At 36.3% G+C, this 20,163-nt stretch overlaps 1 protein-coding gene across 1 annotated transcript in view; it reads right to left on the bottom strand.

Moving 5' to 3' along the window:
• The window catches only part of KCNN2 (potassium calcium-activated channel subfamily N member 2), a 71,690-nt gene that overhangs the window by 5,604 nt on the left and 45,923 nt on the right, over nt 1–20,163 (bottom strand). Inside the window, exons 5-7 of the mRNA XM_071424338.1 lie at nt 7,369–7,479; nt 4,786–4,913; nt 359–428 (exon numbers count right to left, since the gene is read on the bottom strand). Coding sequence (XP_071280439.1) covers nt 359–428; nt 4,786–4,913; nt 7,369–7,479 — 309 coding nt within the window. The remainder of the gene's footprint in view (nt 1–358; nt 429–4,785; nt 4,914–7,368; nt 7,480–20,163) is intronic.

The raw sequence follows: 20,163 nt of genomic DNA, 5'->3' as shown, positions 1-20,163 counted from the left end.
AGTCACTATCACCACATAGCAAAGTCTTCTTACTTCACAGCACTACACCACTACGGCCCACTCACAGTTCAGCATTTACCATGACCTCTGCAGTCAGCTCAGGAGCTCTCAGGATCAGCCTCTCACTTGTGAAGTCTTTTTCAAATGTACAAAAAAAATAAATAAATATGGCATGTTCAAACTTTCATCAGGATACTTGTTCAAGATGTAGGTGCTACCACAAAACACACACATATTTTCATTTGCTATATATAACACCTTGTTAACAATATTTGCACATATAATGCTTAACATTTTCACTAAAAAACTGTTCATTTTGAAAGGATGAATGCTGAAAAAACAGTAACTGCCTACTAACCTTTGCCAGGTCCACCAAAGTGTTGGCTTGATCATTCAGTTTCCTTTGTTCCATTTTTACACTTCTTAATCTAAAAAGTGGAATTTTAAGTCAGATTTTTTTTTTTTGTATGAGGTCATACTAGGATTTCTAGAGAGCATGCACAAAATTTACAAGAGCAATTCACTGCATGGACAATGCCTTAACTACTTTGTGTAGAGTCAGAATCTTTCATGTGCCTGCTACAATGAGAAGCATGCTTCTTCAACACCGCAAAAAAGGAAACAGCAAGGAAATGTGATGTCCTTGAGAATATCATTTGCGATGGTCAAAGTTGAATTCAATAAAGAAGATAACAATTTATCCAGACTACATGAAAGAAAGCCAAAACATTCCTCAAAGCCTCAGTATCGTGACAAGTAGATATAGGAAGAAACATAGAACAACAGTTTTTTGTCATTATTGTTGTAGCAATCAAGAATCTTCCCATGCCTACATGACTAGATACAGGTATTAGCCCTGTTCTGTCGGAAATGGATTGGGTTAGCAGGTGTCGGAACCTGATGAACATACAGTGATAAGTGAGTTTCTCCTTACTTTAAACAGAACTTCCATCAGACCAGCAGCTAAATAACCAACATGCTTGCCAATACATTTGGTTTTTTTGGATAATTTGTGAATCTAAATATGATTACATTTTAAATTTACTATTTAAACTATAGCATTGAAAAACTATGAAAGAAGCAGCAAGGGTACATTTTTTCTTTGATGCATGCTTATCTGCATTATTGTTGGTTATGCACATTTTTCGCAAGATACAGGACCCTTCTTACACATTCTCTGATACAAACCCCATGTTTTCCAGATTGACTACCAGAGGAGTTGTTTGTAGATTTGTGATAAGATACCACTTCAGTCTACCAGTGTGCCAAGTGCCAACCAAAACAAGAATTTGGTTAGCTGTCAAATGGAAGTGAGTTTGGCAGCCTTTCGTGACAGGTAGGTTGCTAATGCATTCTCTGTCCATTTCTCAGTGATGGTATTACTTAGAAAGGTGGTCTAAAGAAAACCCTCTTGAAGGTATTCCAAAACCAAAAAGTTTCCTTATCTCTTTAGTTGACAAGCATTTCCTTTCATATCTAGGCTAACCGGTATGAGAAAGTAAGTTGTGGAGAGTGAAATATAATTTAAAAATATCTTTAAAATATAAATGGAAATAACTCTGTTAAGGTAGAAATGAACTGATCACATAAAACTGGCATTCCAGGAGATTGTTACTGGAATGCCATATGCTCTTCTTCCCCTGGAAGCTTCTTTCAGAGCACAACATAAATGCAGATGGTAGGAGTCGTGTTTTCAGAGGCTACAAGGTGGAGGTTTTCTAAAGCAAAAAAGGAGTCTCCAAGGTACAGAATTGTATTATCAAAATGTCAGAACAATTATTCAAAGGAAATTATTTCACTAGAGAATGAAAACCCCAGCATTTTGGTGACCATTCTTTCAAATAATGTGCAGAATATGTGCTTTCTGCTTTTCTTAAGATTCATTGACTCATCTGTTTGACAATCAGTATTTTAATTTTAAAATTCCAGGAAGTTCATTATTATTGTAGTACCAGTTGACAACAACATGATAATTCTTCATAGTAACCAACCCAACACCTACCACAGGCTGTAAGAACGTATAGATATGGCAAGTCTTTAGCTGCAGCAGCCGGATTTAAAGAAAACCAACAGACTTTCTTAGTATAATTCATCAAGATAAAATTTTGATTTTATGAACTTCACTTATCACAGAAAAAGATCATGATTCTGGATCGCATTTCCATGGCAGCAATCAGACCACTGAAATTCACAAATAAAAACTCTATTTTTTGCATGCAGACAGTGGTAAATTCTGCAAGTTTAGAAAGGAACAGCTTATACAACTTACTTCCGAGCTCTATTTTCATATGTTGAAAAAAAGACAAAACAAAAGAAAACAAAGTGTAAAATATACTAAAACGACCAAATGAGCACAGTGGGCTCGATTCAGCAGGTGGAAAGTCCTAGGGCGTTGCTACTTTTGATCCGTAGCTGCCTGAGGAGTCATCTAACTTGCATTCATGATGTAGGAATCTGCAATATCTTCAAGCCTTCCCATTAACTATCAACTGTAGATTTTCTTATTCATACAATACATAAAATGCTTTTTTATGATTTCACCTTCATCTTATCTAATGTGCATGAGAAGCAGAACACTCAGACCAGCTGAACACATTTCAGAGCTGTGGCCATGACTGTTATCGTGATCTGGGATCATTTCTTCTATTAAATTAGCCCTGAGAGAGCCCACTCTTTTTATTTTTGTCTCCAGTGAAATGGCTGAAGATGAAGGAGGGGGACTAAACAAAACTTAAGACTCTAGAAAGATGGAAAACTGTAAGTCACTTGAGAAAAAGTACAAGGATGCAAAGGGATGGAAAATTAATTTGCATCCATCTAATCAGCTACAGGAAGAAAGCAAACTGCTGGTGCAATCTTTTCATTTATGGTGCTTTCTTCAGCATATTGAAAAAATTATCTTTTGGGGTTTTTTCCCTGAATACAAAAGTTTTGGGGCTGTAGTGCAAAGTGGTAAAAAACAGAAAGAAATTATTAAGATAGCTGTGCAATCTAGCTGTCACACCTAGGAAAAAATTACTGATGCCACCTTCTCCCCTCCACTTGATTAATTAATTTTTAAGGGAGATGCAGAACACACTTTATATCCTGAAAAGCTCTTCTGAGCTTGACTGATAAAAAAAGCTGGAGATCGAGCCTGCTGTGCTTTTTAGATTCTTTTCTGAACATATGTGCTCATACACACACAGACATACAACACACACACACACACAATAAATAGTAAAGTTAAAATGTTAAGAAACAACCTTTTCACTCAAGGATTCAAGTCCAGCAAGGATGCACATGACATGCTATCCTCTCCCCAGAACCCCTGCCACTCCCCTCCACCTCCCAATCCTTTAAGCTAAGCAGGGTGGCCAAACTGCTATATAAAAATATGCTTTTTATATTCACATAAAAATGCCTCAACTTCTGTTATCTTTTTATTCCTCAAAATATCTCCACAATGACTCAGTAACATTTAAACCTGCAAATTTGCTAAATGTAATACAGTAATCAAAGTTTACAGAATACTTCATAGCTTAAGCTTAGTTACCTACTGCTTTAAAACATTGCTATGAAAGAGAGAATGATTGTTAGTCTAAATTTACTAATAGGAAATGAGTAAACCTGGCCTTTCTTTCCTGTCTTTCCTGTAAGATGCTACATAGATATTCTTTTCATCATGGATGCCCCTCTCACATCACTTCACTGGTTGTCTCAGGCACAGACCTACACTCAAAAGTTATGAAACCATCAGTTTGAAACTAAACCTAATTTCTCTCCTTCTTCTCTGTAACTCATTGGAACTATCTTCATAGGCTGTACAGATGGCTGCCTCAGCTGAATGGGGATAACAAATAGAACAAACAGACCCTGACCATTCCTCAAAATGGTCCTTAGGACCAAAATTCCCTGGTTCCTGAGGACAAAACTCTGAGGTTTTTTTCCCCTCAGGTAGTTCAGGAATAGTAACCATTGAGCAATTCTACTCATTTGGATGTGCTTTATGACAAATACATACTGCAAATTTTAGATAAATACTTGTAGTTTGGCAAAACCATGGCACAGCTTAAACCTACTACCAGTTTTAGACCTCAGGCTTGTTTCAGACTCTCATGTAGAGGGGAAGAACTCATTTGAATAATGCCAGAGGTGCTCAATGGTCTCAACTATTGGCATACACTCCCATTTTCTAGAATAGATGGCCAGGATCATAGCTGACATACCAACATTTGATCTTATGCACTGAGAATAAACAGTGGAGAGAGGCTAAATGCTGGTGGGCCATGAAATTATACTTGATGAATATTCTGTTCATTAAACACTACATACATACTCTCTTCTATCACATTGTTCTGACTTTACAATATTAAAACATTTACTACAAAGAAAATGTTTTTGTTTTTTTTTTTTTTTTTTTTTTAATTTTCTTCTGTCTATTGTAGCTTACATCTTTCTACCTGGAAGAAAATGCATAAAAATAAAGGATAGTCTCAGTGGCATAGAACAAAAAAAGTCTTAGATAATTCAAGAAGTATGGGAAACTTCTAAAAAAACATTCACCAGTTTATATGGACATAAACTGCCAGTGTACCTTCTTATTTTGTTGTAAACAGATAATACAGTAAATGGCTATCTTTGTCTTACTCTGAAAGAAAATCAACCTCCAGAACAACCTTGAGGGGAAGGGAATGGTGGGGGGAGAGGAGGGAGGGGGCAGAATGGGACTAAAAGTGACTGAGAGAGAAGGAAACTAACAGAGAAAACACCTTGGGAGGAAAAAGAAAGCAAAATAATACTTACTGATGAATAGCTTGCAAGAATTTGCGTTGATGTTTCCTTACTTTTGCATGGTCTATTTTTTTAACCAGCTTTGTGTTTTTATAAATTAACCATGTTTCCCTGAGTACATTGGCCGCTGCATTTTTCACCTGTTTAATAAAAGAAAAACACCAGGCTGACAAAAGTAGTACTATGTTATGTTTTTACTTTTCTGTTATTAACTTTTCCTAAAGCTTTTGAAATGCTGTCTTAACTGTGGGAAGTGGGTACCTCAAGAAGCTGAAGCACTGAGGGAAGAAAGCAACAACTGGATAAAGGGGACTGCTGAGCAGTTTCCTTTTAATATAGATGTGATGTTCAGATCAAATATTTTTGCATCCAGGAATAATTTTCCCTCTTCAAAAAGTTGGAACTGTTTGGTGTTTATGGCAATACCAATTACAGTAAGGAAATACTAATGCATTATCTGTATGTTAATTAAGTGTATTCAATAGGACCATAACATTTCTCTCTTTCTTATTCTATGGTTAGCACTTCTTAATTCTTTTGGCAATTTAACAGTCTTTTAAAGTTTCAGAGCTGTTTGAGCACTTTGTCCCTTTCTTTTATTTTTTTGGTTTTGGGTGGCATTTAGTTTTTATACTTGTTTCTTTTTTAACATCTCCAAGAAGAAGAAAAAATATGTTGTCAATTAATGCGGGCAGAGTTCTATTTAAAAAGTGCTTTGATTTATTTTTTAAATTTGGCGTTCCATAAAATGTTAAAGAGTACCTACAGTTCCCTTTTTAGGCCCTCCAAAATTTTCAAGAATGCTTAAAAACATACAAATAATTTGAATGCAATGTTGATTAATGGCTGAACGACTAGGATACTTGGAAAGAAAAATTGTCCTAATTATTCATCTTTATTTTCTCTCCTCCAGCTTTAATCATGCCAGTAACTGCAGTGTCAGAGCTAAGTCAATGGCTAAGACATTGCAGGAATGTCATGCAATAACTTGGCCCAGCAACAGCCTCCCCCCTTTGCACCTGTAAGTGTTGGAGAACCTTGTCCTGTCTTCACTGAACACACAACCATGGTTTAGAGACATCCTCACTATTCCTAAGTAGCCCTTGCACTCCTGGAAAGTATGGCTATCATCAGGCTGTGAGGAAAGATCCCCAGCATCTACAGGAATTGTGATCTGATGTGCATCTTAGATTTGTTTGCTTGGCTCACTTTTCATGCGCTTTCAGTTTCACAAACTTAAAGCTTTGTTTAATAAAGTATTAGACTAACATTGAGATTTATATGAAGAATAGATGAACAAAATAAACTTCAAAAGGCATAAATAAAGACTAGACTCAAAATCTGGCCAATCTCTGAGACACATTTTGGGCTCAGTTGTCAGATAACACTAAAAAAGTAACTATGTTATGAAAGGACAAATTATTTCCTGTGGTCTAGTATCAACAACACCTTAACTGACTGCAATAGGAATGTAAATCAACAAGCACAGAGAGACACCTTGTCAGACACCCTTTATACCTATATAGGAATTCTCTCCTCACTCATCCTTAGTCTCTCCCTGCTGTGACTCCTTAGAGGAGATACAGGCTGTTAGTGGTGAGCAGCACAGAAATGAGAGCCAGCACAGACAGAGCAGTGCTCTGAGAAACACAGCCCTTGGGGACAGGACGGGGCTCTCTGCAACACAGGACCCGCAGCAGTGCAGCGCTGCAGTGCTGCATGGAGCTGTGCTGGGGCAGCCATCCTCCTCCTCCTCCCCACCTGGAGCAGAACGACTGTCTCCATCCCAGGCACCCACCACTAAGGAGAAACTCTGCTGAGTTCTGCTGAGCTGTGACTATAAGCACCTTTTTCTTCACATTGGCTCTTCTCAATAATGAAGACTGAACAAGTTGAGTGCACTGTACAGTTACTACTCTTTTTCTTGTTCCCTCAACACTGACCTGTTTTATTTCAGTAAAGGATTTGTATTGCCTTGTTTGCTGCATTTTCTTTCATTTAAAATATTTCAACACCAATGCCTCCTATTTTGTGAAAAATAGTTTCTTCTAAAAATAATATATACAAATATCTTTCAGGGTCCTTCAGAACTGTGTGCCACTAAATAAACCATGTGTTGTGTACAAAACGCAGTTGGAAATTCTGCCTGTTATTGTTCATATGTTGCAACATATGAAAACATATGTTATTTTCTTAAGAATATCTCTCATAGGTTGAAATTTTAGTTTTTATCTGTCATTTCACCTATTTTAGCTACAAAAAATATATTTTCATATGCCATGCAAAAGCTTTTGGTTTAATGCAATAGTCTAGTTCCACAGCACTTAACTGCTAATTAACTAATTAACACCAAATACCTTCCTGTTACAAGGGCCGTCTATACAATATTCTATGCAAATCCTTTAAATTTGCTGACAACTTGCAGTTGTCCTCAATTTAAAGGAAAACTCAAGGCATCCAATTTCTAATCTTTCAAAACAATACCCATGACAAAGTTCAGCAAGGATACCAAGCAGGAGACTACTTAAACACAAATGCAGAAATAAATTAATACACAGTATTCCTTTTCGGTTGTGAATATAAAGTGTGACTTACTCTTTTAGTTAGCTGGGTGTCCATCATGAAATTATGCACATGTTTTTCAGCTTTGGTAAGTTCTAACTTCCTTGCCACCACAGCTACCACCAGTGCAGTGCACCCAGCACCCTGAAAACAATAAAACAAACCCCCAGGATGTTACTACTGCATTTTGCAGGGTTTTTAGAGGAAGTTTCTCCTTTCCTGTAGAAGTATGGCAAGCATCAGGTGATTGATCCCAGGTAAATACAGTGAACATACTACAGCTGTTTCATTTCAGAGTATTAATTCAAGTCAGTATTTACAGGCTGGTAAACTATTAACGCACCAAAATAATTAGTGAGCAGCATCACTTAGAAGTTCAGTTGTTTGGTTTTTTTTCCCCTGCAGGGGTTGAACATTTCCCATTTCTAATGCATAAACAAAGGGGGTGATTAAAAACAACTTTTAAAACCCAGTAACAGAGTACTCTGTTCTTAAAAATTTTCTCAAGGTTATAACAACTGCTAAAGAGGAAATAAGATTAGATTAGTATTTAGCACACACACATACAAAAAAGAAAAGTTTCTTAGGATTTTCTTCAGGGCCTAAAAATAATAGTAAAATTATTATTTACTCACTTTAGTATATTTTCCTGTTGTTCTGAGTTCTTCAGTGATCTTTTCTGCTTATCTTATTACCATATAAAACAGAACACATACACTGGACTGTATCTTCAAAACTTGGACAGAGAAAATACCAATTTTCTAATTCATGCTGTGTATATGTATGCACATGCGTGTATACACATTGACATGCATGTGCACAACAGGCAAATTCCAGAAGGCGCCTGTCTCTTTGGAATGACAGTGGCTTTATCAGCATCACAAATACAAACGCTTCTTTATGGGGCAGGTGAAACAGAAAGGAGGCTAAAATGAGCCAGGTAATAAGCAGTGTCAGTTTTACACATCTAGAGGTATCATTACCTTTACACTATTTATAAATTCTACTGCTTTAATATTTTGTTTTAATAAAAATATTCTTACAGTTTCTTTAAAATAAAGTAAAAATATCTCATTAAATATACAAAGCTACATTTAACTTGCAGGTTCATTCCAATCTAGCTCTTACTCACTTGTGTCAGTTACTCTTCAATATAAAGCAATCTCTCATTGCTTCTCATTGAAGCTTAGCACATTTTGATTCACAGAGCTTTCTTCTACTTATTCTGTATTTCTCCCATAAATTTATTCTCTATCCCCCACATCTAAAACTGCCTTACCCTCTCCAAAAAATCCAGAAGAAATCTCAGAATTTAGCTTTCAAAATACAAAATCCATTATTAAAAACATAGAGACTGCAAAATAAATCACCTAATTGGAAACCTTTTTCCACACAGAGTCCTTAAAAAACTGGATCTTTTCTCTCTGTGTACTTACTGAGGCATACAATGAATTCTGTGAAAGTCTTGAATTAATAACTTTTCCATTTCTCTGGTAGATTGTTCCAAAAAATCTATCCAACCCTCCTCTCATTTTCTCCAGTTAGTTCTCATCTTCCATCCTCAACAGCTCTCAGCATTCCTTCAAATGAGCGTCTCATAAGTTTGCTGCATTTCTTGCTTCTTTCCTGCTCTCAATACTAAGCCTTTGTTTTTCTCCACCTCTCTATTGTCCAGTCTTGTGATGATGGAATTACTGGGAATTTACTTGAAGTTTTGCTCTCTCCATGAGTCAAAATGGTGCTATAAGTTCTTCTCCTTCTCAAGACCCCATTAACAGTTAAAGAGAAAGAATACAGCCACAGCTTAAGGCTATGCACTTCAGAAGCCCACTGAGCCTCCACTGGGAAGAGGACAAGGCAGAAGATGCTCTAACACATCCTACCTCCCCAGAAAACAGACAGTGCTCTTTAAGTCTTCTTCCTGTTGAGGTAAATGCTATTATGCAGAAGACTTCTCTGTAGGCAAATAAATTAATAAATTACCCCATATAATAGCAAGGAAGTGAAGATAAAAGCAGACATCTTTTGGTTCAGTATGTCAGGAAAACCGGGGCCAGATGTTGATTTAATGACATAACCAGAGTTCTGCCTGCTCAAAGAATGGAAATGAGCTTATCAATACAGACCCCACTGGCAAAAAACCACCTATTTAAGCCAATTTACTGGGGGAGAGAAATACTAGATGACTCTTTCCCAATCCCCCTCAAAAAGGCTAGAGGAATGGTGGCAGGCAAAAGAGCTTGCTTTGAAGCAAAATCATTCCAGCCTTTCTGATTAAGGCATTTTCAATGTGGTATAGCAGCTGTAAGGGCCAAATGCTGTCAAAAGTAGGAGTTTTATGTCTCACATAAAATATACTGCCTGCAGTGTCACAATACTGTCACTGGTGAGCTGTGACAACCACCCCTACGGTGTATATGCACTGCTATCTTCCTCATATCCAAAACAGCTTATTGTGATGGTAAGGTACCCTAAATTCAAACTTAAACCTCTTCATTTTGTGGTACATAATGGGATCTCAGGACACGAACATGAGTTCTTCTAGTGTTTCTTCAGAAGCAGGAAGTATTATACTACCTGCATGTTTACATTACACAGTACTGTGAAGGAAAAATAATCATTCATAGCAGCTTCCACAATGACTAAAATTCCACTTAACCTACATGATGCTAATTAATATTTCATGTTACAGCAACCTGCAGTATTACACGGCTCCCCTAAAGAGCTCAGCATCCTTAAAAATACTCATAAAGTGAGAATTATTCAAAATGGCAGAAATTAAATGGAGGAAATACAGTTACTTAAAAAATTATAGCATTGTTATTTATTTATTAATAAATATTTATTTATTAGTAAATATTTATAAATAAATATTTATTAAAATTGCTCAAACTAAGTAAAAGCACTAATAATTATTTCATCTGCAGGAGGGGTTCTTTAGAGAATAAAATTCTACAAAGTCTTATATTTGGTTACTGTATTAACTTTCAACACCATTATTTTTATCCAGTTTTGAAGTAAATAATAAAATAAATCTTTGCTTCAAGCTCTTGTTCAGGAGAACTATATGTAAGAATGAAGAAAATTAAAAAGGCAGGACCAAATATATTTTCAGGTATCAAAGCATTAATCAATTCTATCTGGAATTCACACTCCTTAATCAGCAGCCTGACCACCTCCTGCATTACAGAGTTATCACAGTGTGTTTTGGCTTGGTAAGCAGCCTGGTTTTAAGGGCACTTAGGACAGAAATTATTACAACACACTCAGTGTAAGCAAATTGATCAAGCCAAGGTTGTTCATCTGCTCCACTTAGTGGAAACAGGTAATAACAGAATGAGCCATTCATTAATTTGATGGTGTTCAAGTACTCTAAGATCAAGTATTTGCCAGCAACCACCAGTTTTAAAAGCTGATTCTGATACCTGAATTCTTCTGTTTTCCAGAAGGCATGTACAAGCTGAATGAAATTATCTACTAAAGCATGAGAAGCTCTTAAAGATCACAGATTGAAGAATAGGCAAGATTAGGACTCCACTGATGAGCGGAGCAATGCTTATTTCCTGTTTGCAAGGATCAAAAGATGAAGCACATGAATTTAATCCCGAACACGCAGTATTTCTTGCTTGATATGAAGCGTAGCATATTTGTCCACAGTAAAAGAAAGAAGTCTGAAAATAAACATATCCACAGTCTTCCACCTGAGCAAATCAACAAACTCTGGACTTCACAGTGGCATCAGATCTCAGATGGCAATTGTAGAATTTGAACTTATGAGCAGTACAACCTTTAGCATCGGGTTCACAACTGCTTACACAGGACAGAACTTGTCTTGATTGTCAATCTATTTAGCCATTGTCCCTTATGAAAGCAATTTGATGTGACTGCAAGCGACTTGAGGACATTCTCTGTATGTTTAATTCTAAATATGGTGCTCCTGTTTAGGACAAAGAATGACACCTAAAGTTCAAATGCTCATGCAGGTACACAAGTCTGTGAAAGCCATTCTCCTCTCTGCCCTCTTTGATGCCTAGAATACAAAGTGAGTTTCCCTGATAGAAATGTAAGTGGAAGTGTATGTTGGCATTTTACTCATATATGGTTAGGCAGTTTTTAAACAGTAGTAGGATAATAATTTTCTCTGTTACATAAATCTAAATGACACACCTAAAAAATGAATGGAAGGATGGATTAAATTGAGGGGGAAAAAATAATGTCATCAGGCATTAATGTCAAGCCCATGTTATTTGAAAAGTAAAAGAGAAGAAAGATGAAATTAATTGTATTTTAAATTATACTTTAAATTTAGCAACTGAACATGACATGAATTTAACTTAAACGTGACTCTCAGAAAAAAACATGACTATTACTTGGTGTTGTCTTTCATTTTACTTACAGGTGTCATAAATTGCAACTTTCCCTATTTTCTGCACAGCCTCTCCTCTTGGCACTTAGTTCTGAATTATTGCAAGCCTTCTTTCAAATGCTTTAACAAAGCAAACTATGTCTTAGACGCATCAGACATTGCTGCAATGGTTATTTTCTTTGCCTGTCATTCTTAAAATGTTACTCTGCTCTGTGTTGATGTAGTCCCTTCTCTATGGCATCATACACAGAATATTTGACCTCAGTTGCAGTATTTTATGACTCCTCAGGGATTTCAGTTCTAACAAGATCTTTCAGACAAGATTCTTCACATCACCTATTTACTTAGTAAAAGCTCCCAAGAAACATATAAATCTAATATATATTTTTCTTTTAAAACCTTCCCCTTCTTTGTTTAGGATTTTACTTACTACAAAGCCTAGCAAAATCAGTGAAGGTATGTCAGATTCTAGTATGCCAAGATGACTACTACTACCCTACATAATTCCTCCTTGTTTCCCATTCTATTTGCTCTACGGGAATGGTAAACTCATCAGTAAATTGGACTGTGTATTTCTACTCTCTTTACACAGCACTGGCATCAATAGGATCAGGAGTCCTGAAGGGCTACAGGAATATAAATAAGAATTAATAAAGGTGGTTGGCCTGTATTACCCAGTTATAGTATGTACATCATACTAGACCTGACTTTCCTTTTCTCTTCCTTGTCAAAGTCACTCATCAATATATTAGTACATGCCAGCTGAGATGCCTTTTGCTGTCCAACCACAATCCTCTGTCCTCTTCACTTTTGCAATCCACACTGAGCTTTCTGCTGACATCAGCAGAATCACCATATCAAAGCTGACTAACTAAAAGTTATTACAGAGGATTTTACATTACAGTAAACCACACCTGACACAGCCATGGCAGATGGAAGGAAAAAGCTGGTGTTTCCCACAGCACACAATGAAAATGTGGCTATGGAATCTGGATCAAGACCGTGCCTTTACTACCACTCCCAAGTGCTAAGACTGAATGTTCACAATGCTGCAAGACAGTGCTGGCAACACTGCAGGGTTCAGACTTCAAGGGCAGTCTAGCATGTACATCTAACATTATTGTCAAGGTCCAGTTTTACTGACAGCCAGAGAAGCTTTCAGCTCTTCAACCAAGGGTTTATCTAAGGCAAATAAAGCTTAGCACTGGCTGCATTTTTAGTTAGAACTGAAAGCAGCATTTGGTCAGTAGAGAAACCCTGTTGTCCTCTAAGTAAATGCCTCGGGCATTGTCACTTGGTTCTTCTTTTGATAAGGTTCTGAAATACCTTCACAAGACTACAGTGAATTGAGTCACTCCTGCAACCACCTGGAGGGTGATGCTGGTGAGAAGGGAAGCAACACTGTGTATCAGTGTCTCTGTTGCAAGTCACCTGGCATCTTTGGTTTACTGGACTGGAATGAAGTGCAATCTTAAGTGGTGTAGGTGTCACAAAAATGTCCTGCTATACAAAAATGTCCTGCTGTACTTGCCTGTAGCTGAAAGAAGGCAGTTGCCACATTTCTTGCTCATTTCTCTTGGGATCCACTGAGGGAGAGAGAAGGTGCGCTTTGCAGACATATGGTTCTGGTGGGAAATTTAGCTCTGCACCAGAAAAGGCACAACATTCCTCCTGCTGCTCTGCATAAAATGAAAGCCCTGTAAGAATTTAAACAGGCATTTTGTTCATCTGGCTCTCTCAAAGGTGGACATATATGACCACCAGGGAAGGGGAAAAAATTTTTTAAAATTTGTTGCTTGAAGTAAAAAAAACCTCTCGAAAACAACACAGGCAGAAGCTAGGGAAGTGTTGCTGTATAAATGTGGGTTTGTATTTGTTACTGTTTACTGGGAGAGATGTATAACCTTGCAAGACTGAAATAAAATGAGTAATAGGACAACAACTATGTTATCTCACCAAAGAGTGATCTAAAAAACCTTTGCATTATTTATACTTTCGTGTATTCAATATTTGCCTGGCTACTATTGTCTTCAGTGGCATTTGTCTGCATCACATCTAGAATTTTACTGCAACATTTAAATTTCTGATCTATATAGGAATAGATGAGCAGGTTTGTTTACTTCTAATTAGTCCATAAGGTTTTTGGCAATGTTGCAAAAATAAAAATTATGAAGACCATTAAAATATTATGTATAAATGTGAAATTGATTAACCAGTGTCACACATAAGAATGGGTATTCATAAGTGAATGTGAAGTAAACTTCTTGAGAAATAAAAGCTGGGTACTAGGAGAGACATCTGAGACAACAGAAGACATAATGATTTGTAATATGAAGACAGTGTCTCTTCTACAGGGGAACCTACAAAGGACTGTAGTGTTAATGAATGTAGTGTAAATGACTGTAGACTGTCAGAAAAGTTAGGACAATTTTCAGAATTGTCAGAATCCCTGGCAATTGAATCCATGGCCTGATGACTGGGCTTCTGGTAAACCTTCAGTGGTCATAACAGCTAAAATACCCCCGGACAGTTTATCCCAAAATGCATAAAAACTTTTTGCTGGGCAAGGGTTGAAGTGTAATTTCCTTAAATGAGCAGGCTTAACAACCTATAAGGCTGACAGGAAACATCACTTCAATAATTCAGGATGAAAGCTACCAGTGATGTTCTTGTTCTTCACCTGTGTTGCAAATACAAAAGTTTCATGAGAATATGTGTAAAAGTATACAAAAACTGCTGTATTAAATCCAAGGTTATTGCAAATGAAATTACATTTTCTCAGATCAAAGAAGTTTTGCTGCACCAGTCATCAGCTCTAGTCATACCATGTAAACAATGAAAGCATGAGACAACTGCTTCTCTTTCCAGCCAGGAAATAATTGCCTTTGAATTTACTGAAATGCATCCATTACTAGACCTTAGTGGGAAAAAGTTCCTGTGTCCTCTGCCACTTCAAAAACTTCCCTGCTCTACTGGTACAAACTAAAGACCCTCTGAAGAAGTCTTTTTCCCTTAATTTTTCTAGTTTTGAAAGATGGTGAAACCTTTCAAGAGGTGTTGGTTACTCAAATGGAGTAAAACCTCTGCCATTGCCTCACTTTTTAGATTAACGCCCTCTCAACCACTGCTTCAGGGATCATGTATTAAAGCTTCTCAACTTGATTTTGATAATTTATGATTCTTTACTTCAGCTAGAAATTTCACTCCAACAAGCCACAGACATAAACAATCCCAAACTACCTTTCTTCCCTACCAAAGTTTTTGCAATTTGTTGTGCTGGAACAACAATAGTAGAGGAGCTGACAAATTTCTCAGCAGCCCAGCTTTTAATAGCTTTACCCTTAAGAATGCAGGCATCATTATCTGTCTTCTCCATATAAAATTTCTGCTCAATACATTGTCTACTTAGATTCTACTGTGATAGAAGGAACAAACACAGTCTGTTCTAAGTCCTGATGTCACTTATATTTACTACTGAATTATCAGAACCTACTGAATCACACTCTAGCATATATCTGAAACATGGACCCAAGATGCTATCAATTTACATGAAAAGCTTTTCATATTTTCTGTACTCTCAGAGAAGTAAAAACTAAACAGTGTTCTAGATGTTTGAGATATCTACTTATCAACAGAATGATGCACCACAGTGCTTTAATTTGATTTGATAATACCTTTTCAGCTTTTAAATTGTAATTCAAAATATATTTCTATATTTTATAAACCATTGTTTCTCTGACACACTACACAATTAAACAACATGAACAAAAGTTTTCATAAAATCACACATTTTAGACACTATTATACACAATAATTTATGACCTTTTTGTACACTATCCATAAAGTTCTATAAAATAATTTCCATATTTGCTCGAATCTGATGTTTACCTTATTTTTTCTCTTTTTCAGGACTCATCCCAGAAGACATGCAAACAATGTTAACTATGCAGTTAGAATCTACTTGTTTATCACCTCTTTTTTTTTACAATCTAACAAATAATAAATTTCAAAAATAATACAGTTAAGATTTGCTACTCACAAAAAATAGGACAGTTAGAAACTGCTACTCTAAGTGCCACGTTCCTATGTTAGATAGTTCTCTGTATTTGTTGGTAAGACCAGGCTGTCTACAATTATCATTTGCAAAAACATGACAATTAAGCCTTAGATGAAGAGTTCTCTGTTCTTAAACCAGAAACACCTCATCATCATCATCACTTTTTTCATGATTCATAGCAAAGAAACAGTGATTGTTTAGAAATAAATGCAGACTTCCAAAGGACATAAAACTTTCAGCATGAGAGGATTTAAAATGAGATATTAATTTTTCATTCACCATTCAGAACTAATAGCTCCTAAAGCCAGATTGTACACACTGACTTCATAGCAACTACTCTAATAAGAATATTTCATCTACATGAGTGGTCTTCAAATACTGTAGTTAAAAGATGCCACTTAAAGTTTTTGCAAGGAAAAACTCAAATCTTGTCCACAGCCATTGTATACATTTAAGAAACTTTTTGTATTTCTTTGGTTCTTTCCTAAGCCTAATAATCTCTTTGAAGTTCATTTCAACAAGAGAAGCAATTAAAGTATAATTTCCACATTACCAAAGCAGACACTTGAAATAACATCTATTTCATTTAAAGCAAACATCATCGAGCTATACCAAGCCAACTGCATCCTGTGACAGGACAATTGCAATTCATCCATTTTATTTGCAGCAACATAGGTTTGGCTTACATGTCTGCTTCTAACTGTTGGTGGGTGGCTTTGCAGGAAGATTCTGCATCATAAACTTTGCATCATACAATAAAAGCACCACCTCACCACATAATGCTGGATCTAAAAGGAAAAATGTCCTTCTTAAAACTTGTCACAGGTCCTTGTATTTGCAGTCAGAAGAATTGATTGCCCTTGTTTTATCTAGTGTAACTCCAAAAGCTTACAAAGGACTGCAAAAGTTATCCATCTCACAGTCCATAATTATGAAGTTTTCCATATCTTCTCACACTCCCCCTTACCAATTTCTACAGAACTTCTTTAAATTTTTGCTAACTTCATTATTCTCCTTATAAAGCAGGGAAAATTTTGCAAACCACTCCAACGCCTGAAATGCAAAAAGCCATTAAAAAAGTGGAAGTGCTGCCTACACAAGCAGTTCCACTTAGAAACCATACAAGGAAAGTGTTCCACCTGTAGCGGAGATCACCTTGCTGATGAGCATCTGAGAGATCTGCCTGGGTGGGCATTGACAACCAGGCATGGCAGCTCCAGGAGGCACAAAACATATGCAAATTCAGTACACCAACAAGCTGCACTGCACGGCAAAGATGCCACAGGTCTCCCTCTTTCCTCTCTATCCTGCTCTGAGAACAGTGACAGCAGCTGTATGCGTATCCATCCAACACACTCTTCCAGACCTACCTAAAGTACACAAGGGCAGAGAATACATTTGCTCTCAATTTATAGCCCACCTAGCCCACAGTCTGCTACTGCTGCCTAGTAAAAGTTTCATAATTGAGTTGAGGCACCCAGTTCAGTTTCACTTGCTTGACTGTAAAACATTTCTGCTTTGACTCCTCTATGTAACATGCTGTGTCAGTATTTTTATGAAAGTTTCATATATTTAAGTGCTTTGCAAGATCACAATGTAAATGGTTCATATTTTTTCATTTTTTTGTTCACAGGGTTGTTTTTTGGGGGGGGGTGTTTTGGTTTTTTTTTGGTTTTTTTAAATTTATTTTGGGGTTTTTTTCCCAATTTCTCTAATACATTAATCAAACTTCTTTGCTATCTTACTCTCAACAATTCTCAAGGCATTTTTCCTTTTGGTATAATCTGAATATGTGTAAATATTTTCATATTTTCCAGCAGTGTGCATTTGTAGAGTTTAACAGGTGTCACTTTACATCAGTGACCTAAGACAGCAGTAGTTACAATGTCAATAACCAACACAACTTGGTGCCACCAGCAGACTGCACAAAACCCACTTCTCAGGCTGGAGTATACAAGGCAGAGCTCAGCCTGAGCACTCCCATTTCCATTGCACAGAAAGCAATTCCTGAGGCAGAAGTAGGAAGGTAGACATGGCACCAGGGTCTACCTTCCTACTTGATCCCTAGGGATCAAGACACCAAAGTAGGCTTCCTTGGGCCACCAGTTCCACAAAGCCAATATTAATTCTTCAGTTGTCTGTGTAACTACTCTTGTATTCACAAGTATTTCTATTTATTCCCCCTTCCATCCATTTTAATAGGGACCTTACCCAAAAGCAAACACTCAGCAGTATTTGGCATTGATCACACTAATCCAATGCATTTGCTGCTTCACATGCTAGGGAATTACACTTTACCTCTTAAAACCAAATATATGTTTTTATTTTACTAGATCCATTTAACAGTTACCTTTGTGTGTCTTTTAATTAGATCATCAATTGCTCCTATTGAAATAAAAATCAGTAGGTCTGTTCTTTTAGGATTTTATATTTTCCACAACAAACATTAATTAGTTACTGTACAAGTTTCAGAAGAGTAATTGGTTTTAAAGAATGATATTCAAGACCTGTAAGCTTTTTGGTATTACAGGTTTGTCTAGAAGAGAGTTCATTATTATATTTACTGTGCCATACTTCATACTCCTCAGGTCCTTTATAAAAACAAAACAAAACAAAACAAAACAAAACAAAACAAAACAAAACAAAACAAAAGGCAAGTACCAAAAAAAGTACCAGAATAATTCCAGCATCTGACTTTTTCTCATTGTTCCATGTTTTTTTTATCTCAAAGATTATTTTAATGTAGTTAGTGGTTAGCCTTTCTATTGTTTTACCTATCATAACACAGCAGCTACTTGGCTCGTTTTCCCAAATTCATTACCACGACATTCTGATTGGAGCCTCTGCTCTTCCAAAGCCGCTGCAGAACTTATAATCACTAAAAAAACCCAATCAGAGACATGAAGGTATCATCCATATATTTTACAAGTCTTCCAGTTGTGAAAAAGAGATGCCAATGTGTGAAAACAGTATGTATAAATCCATACTTGACTTTTCCAGGGAAGCCGTGGAAGTGACTTTGTATGAGGATTCTGTCAATTCTGCAATCCCTGCCCTGCAAGGTGGCAATAAACTGCTTCTCCCATCCCTTTTCCTAGTGAATTTATGACCACATTTCATTCTCTCTGGCATCAATATCCAACGCAGAAAGGAGCAAAGGTAAACACCCCAGAAGATGGCACATTTGAGCTCAGCCAAGAGCCTTTCAAAAAGCCCTGTGTGTCCTTCCTCTGCTTTTAGCCTGCACCTTTCAACTCTACTGCAAACTCTGTATTTAAGGAGATATGCATTTACCACCTTTTGCAAAATATACTGGAAATCTTTGTCAATCTTTATCAATAAAGGTCAATAAACTGAAACCTATCAGGTTTTTTTAAAAGATTATTTTGACGCATTTGTAAAAAAAATCCTTAAACCTTACCAAAAAAAAAAAAAAAAAAAGCAGCTTTTTTTTCCTCTCTGGACATAAAATGTACACTTATTATAAATATTATTATCAATATAATAATATTAATAATATTAATATTATTATATTACAATCTTCTATCAACCTATCTGCTCAAAAGGGACAACGCTTTGATAGTATTTGCTTTCAGCCACAATCCCAATATAGTTGTTTTAACAGAGGCAGATTACTTATACATGCATTACTTATAATCATTGGCAAAAATTCAGAAGCAAGTATGTATCTTATTGTTGCATACTGTACATACATGACAATCATTCAGCCTTTCTCATTCACAGGGACGTTTACACAGAAGTTGGTACAAATAAGGATGGCAGAGCCCAGAACTTTACATCTTAATTACTGTACTTTACGTTTACATCTAATTTACTGTTAATATCTGTAAATTTTCCCACCATTACAATACATTGCCTTACTCCCTGCCCAACTTTGACCAAATGGTGCAGTACAAAAAATTAAAAACAGACATGAAATACACTTAATAGATATATATTGAGCATGCATAACCTAACAATTGCTGCATGGTATCAATGGTAGCAAAAGGTCTTACTGTTCAAATAGCATAACATTATTCCACTTAAAGCAATGGACTGCTATGAATAATATGTTATTAGACTCGTAAGAAAGACTAGAAAACTATGCTCAAACAAAAAAATTTTAAGAATTTAGCCACCATTATGTCTCTTTGTGATTAATTTTAAGAAACTCATAAGAAATTAAGAAACTCATAACTGAAGATCCGTTATTAGTACTGGTCCAATTATACATGACCAAAGATCATCAAGATGATATGATACCTTAACATTTAATGGAAGACTTTACTGAGATTTCTGAATTATGTCAGGGTGCAATTTGTTTCTCTGTATTTCATCACACAGTTGCTAAATTTTTGCTTAAAGAAAAAGAAAACTCTGTTTTATTATTAGGAATGAGAGACTT

Source organism: Agelaius tricolor, unplaced genomic scaffold (genome assembly GCF_023055355.1).
Source record: "Agelaius tricolor isolate 1412-34295 unplaced genomic scaffold, bAgeTri1.0.p SCAF_4, whole genome shotgun sequence".
NCBI classification, from domain to species: Eukaryota; Metazoa; Chordata; class Aves; order Passeriformes; family Icteridae; genus Agelaius; species Agelaius tricolor.
The sequence above is the reverse complement of the archived record's forward strand: the minus strand, read 5'-3'. Positions and strand labels throughout refer to the sequence as shown.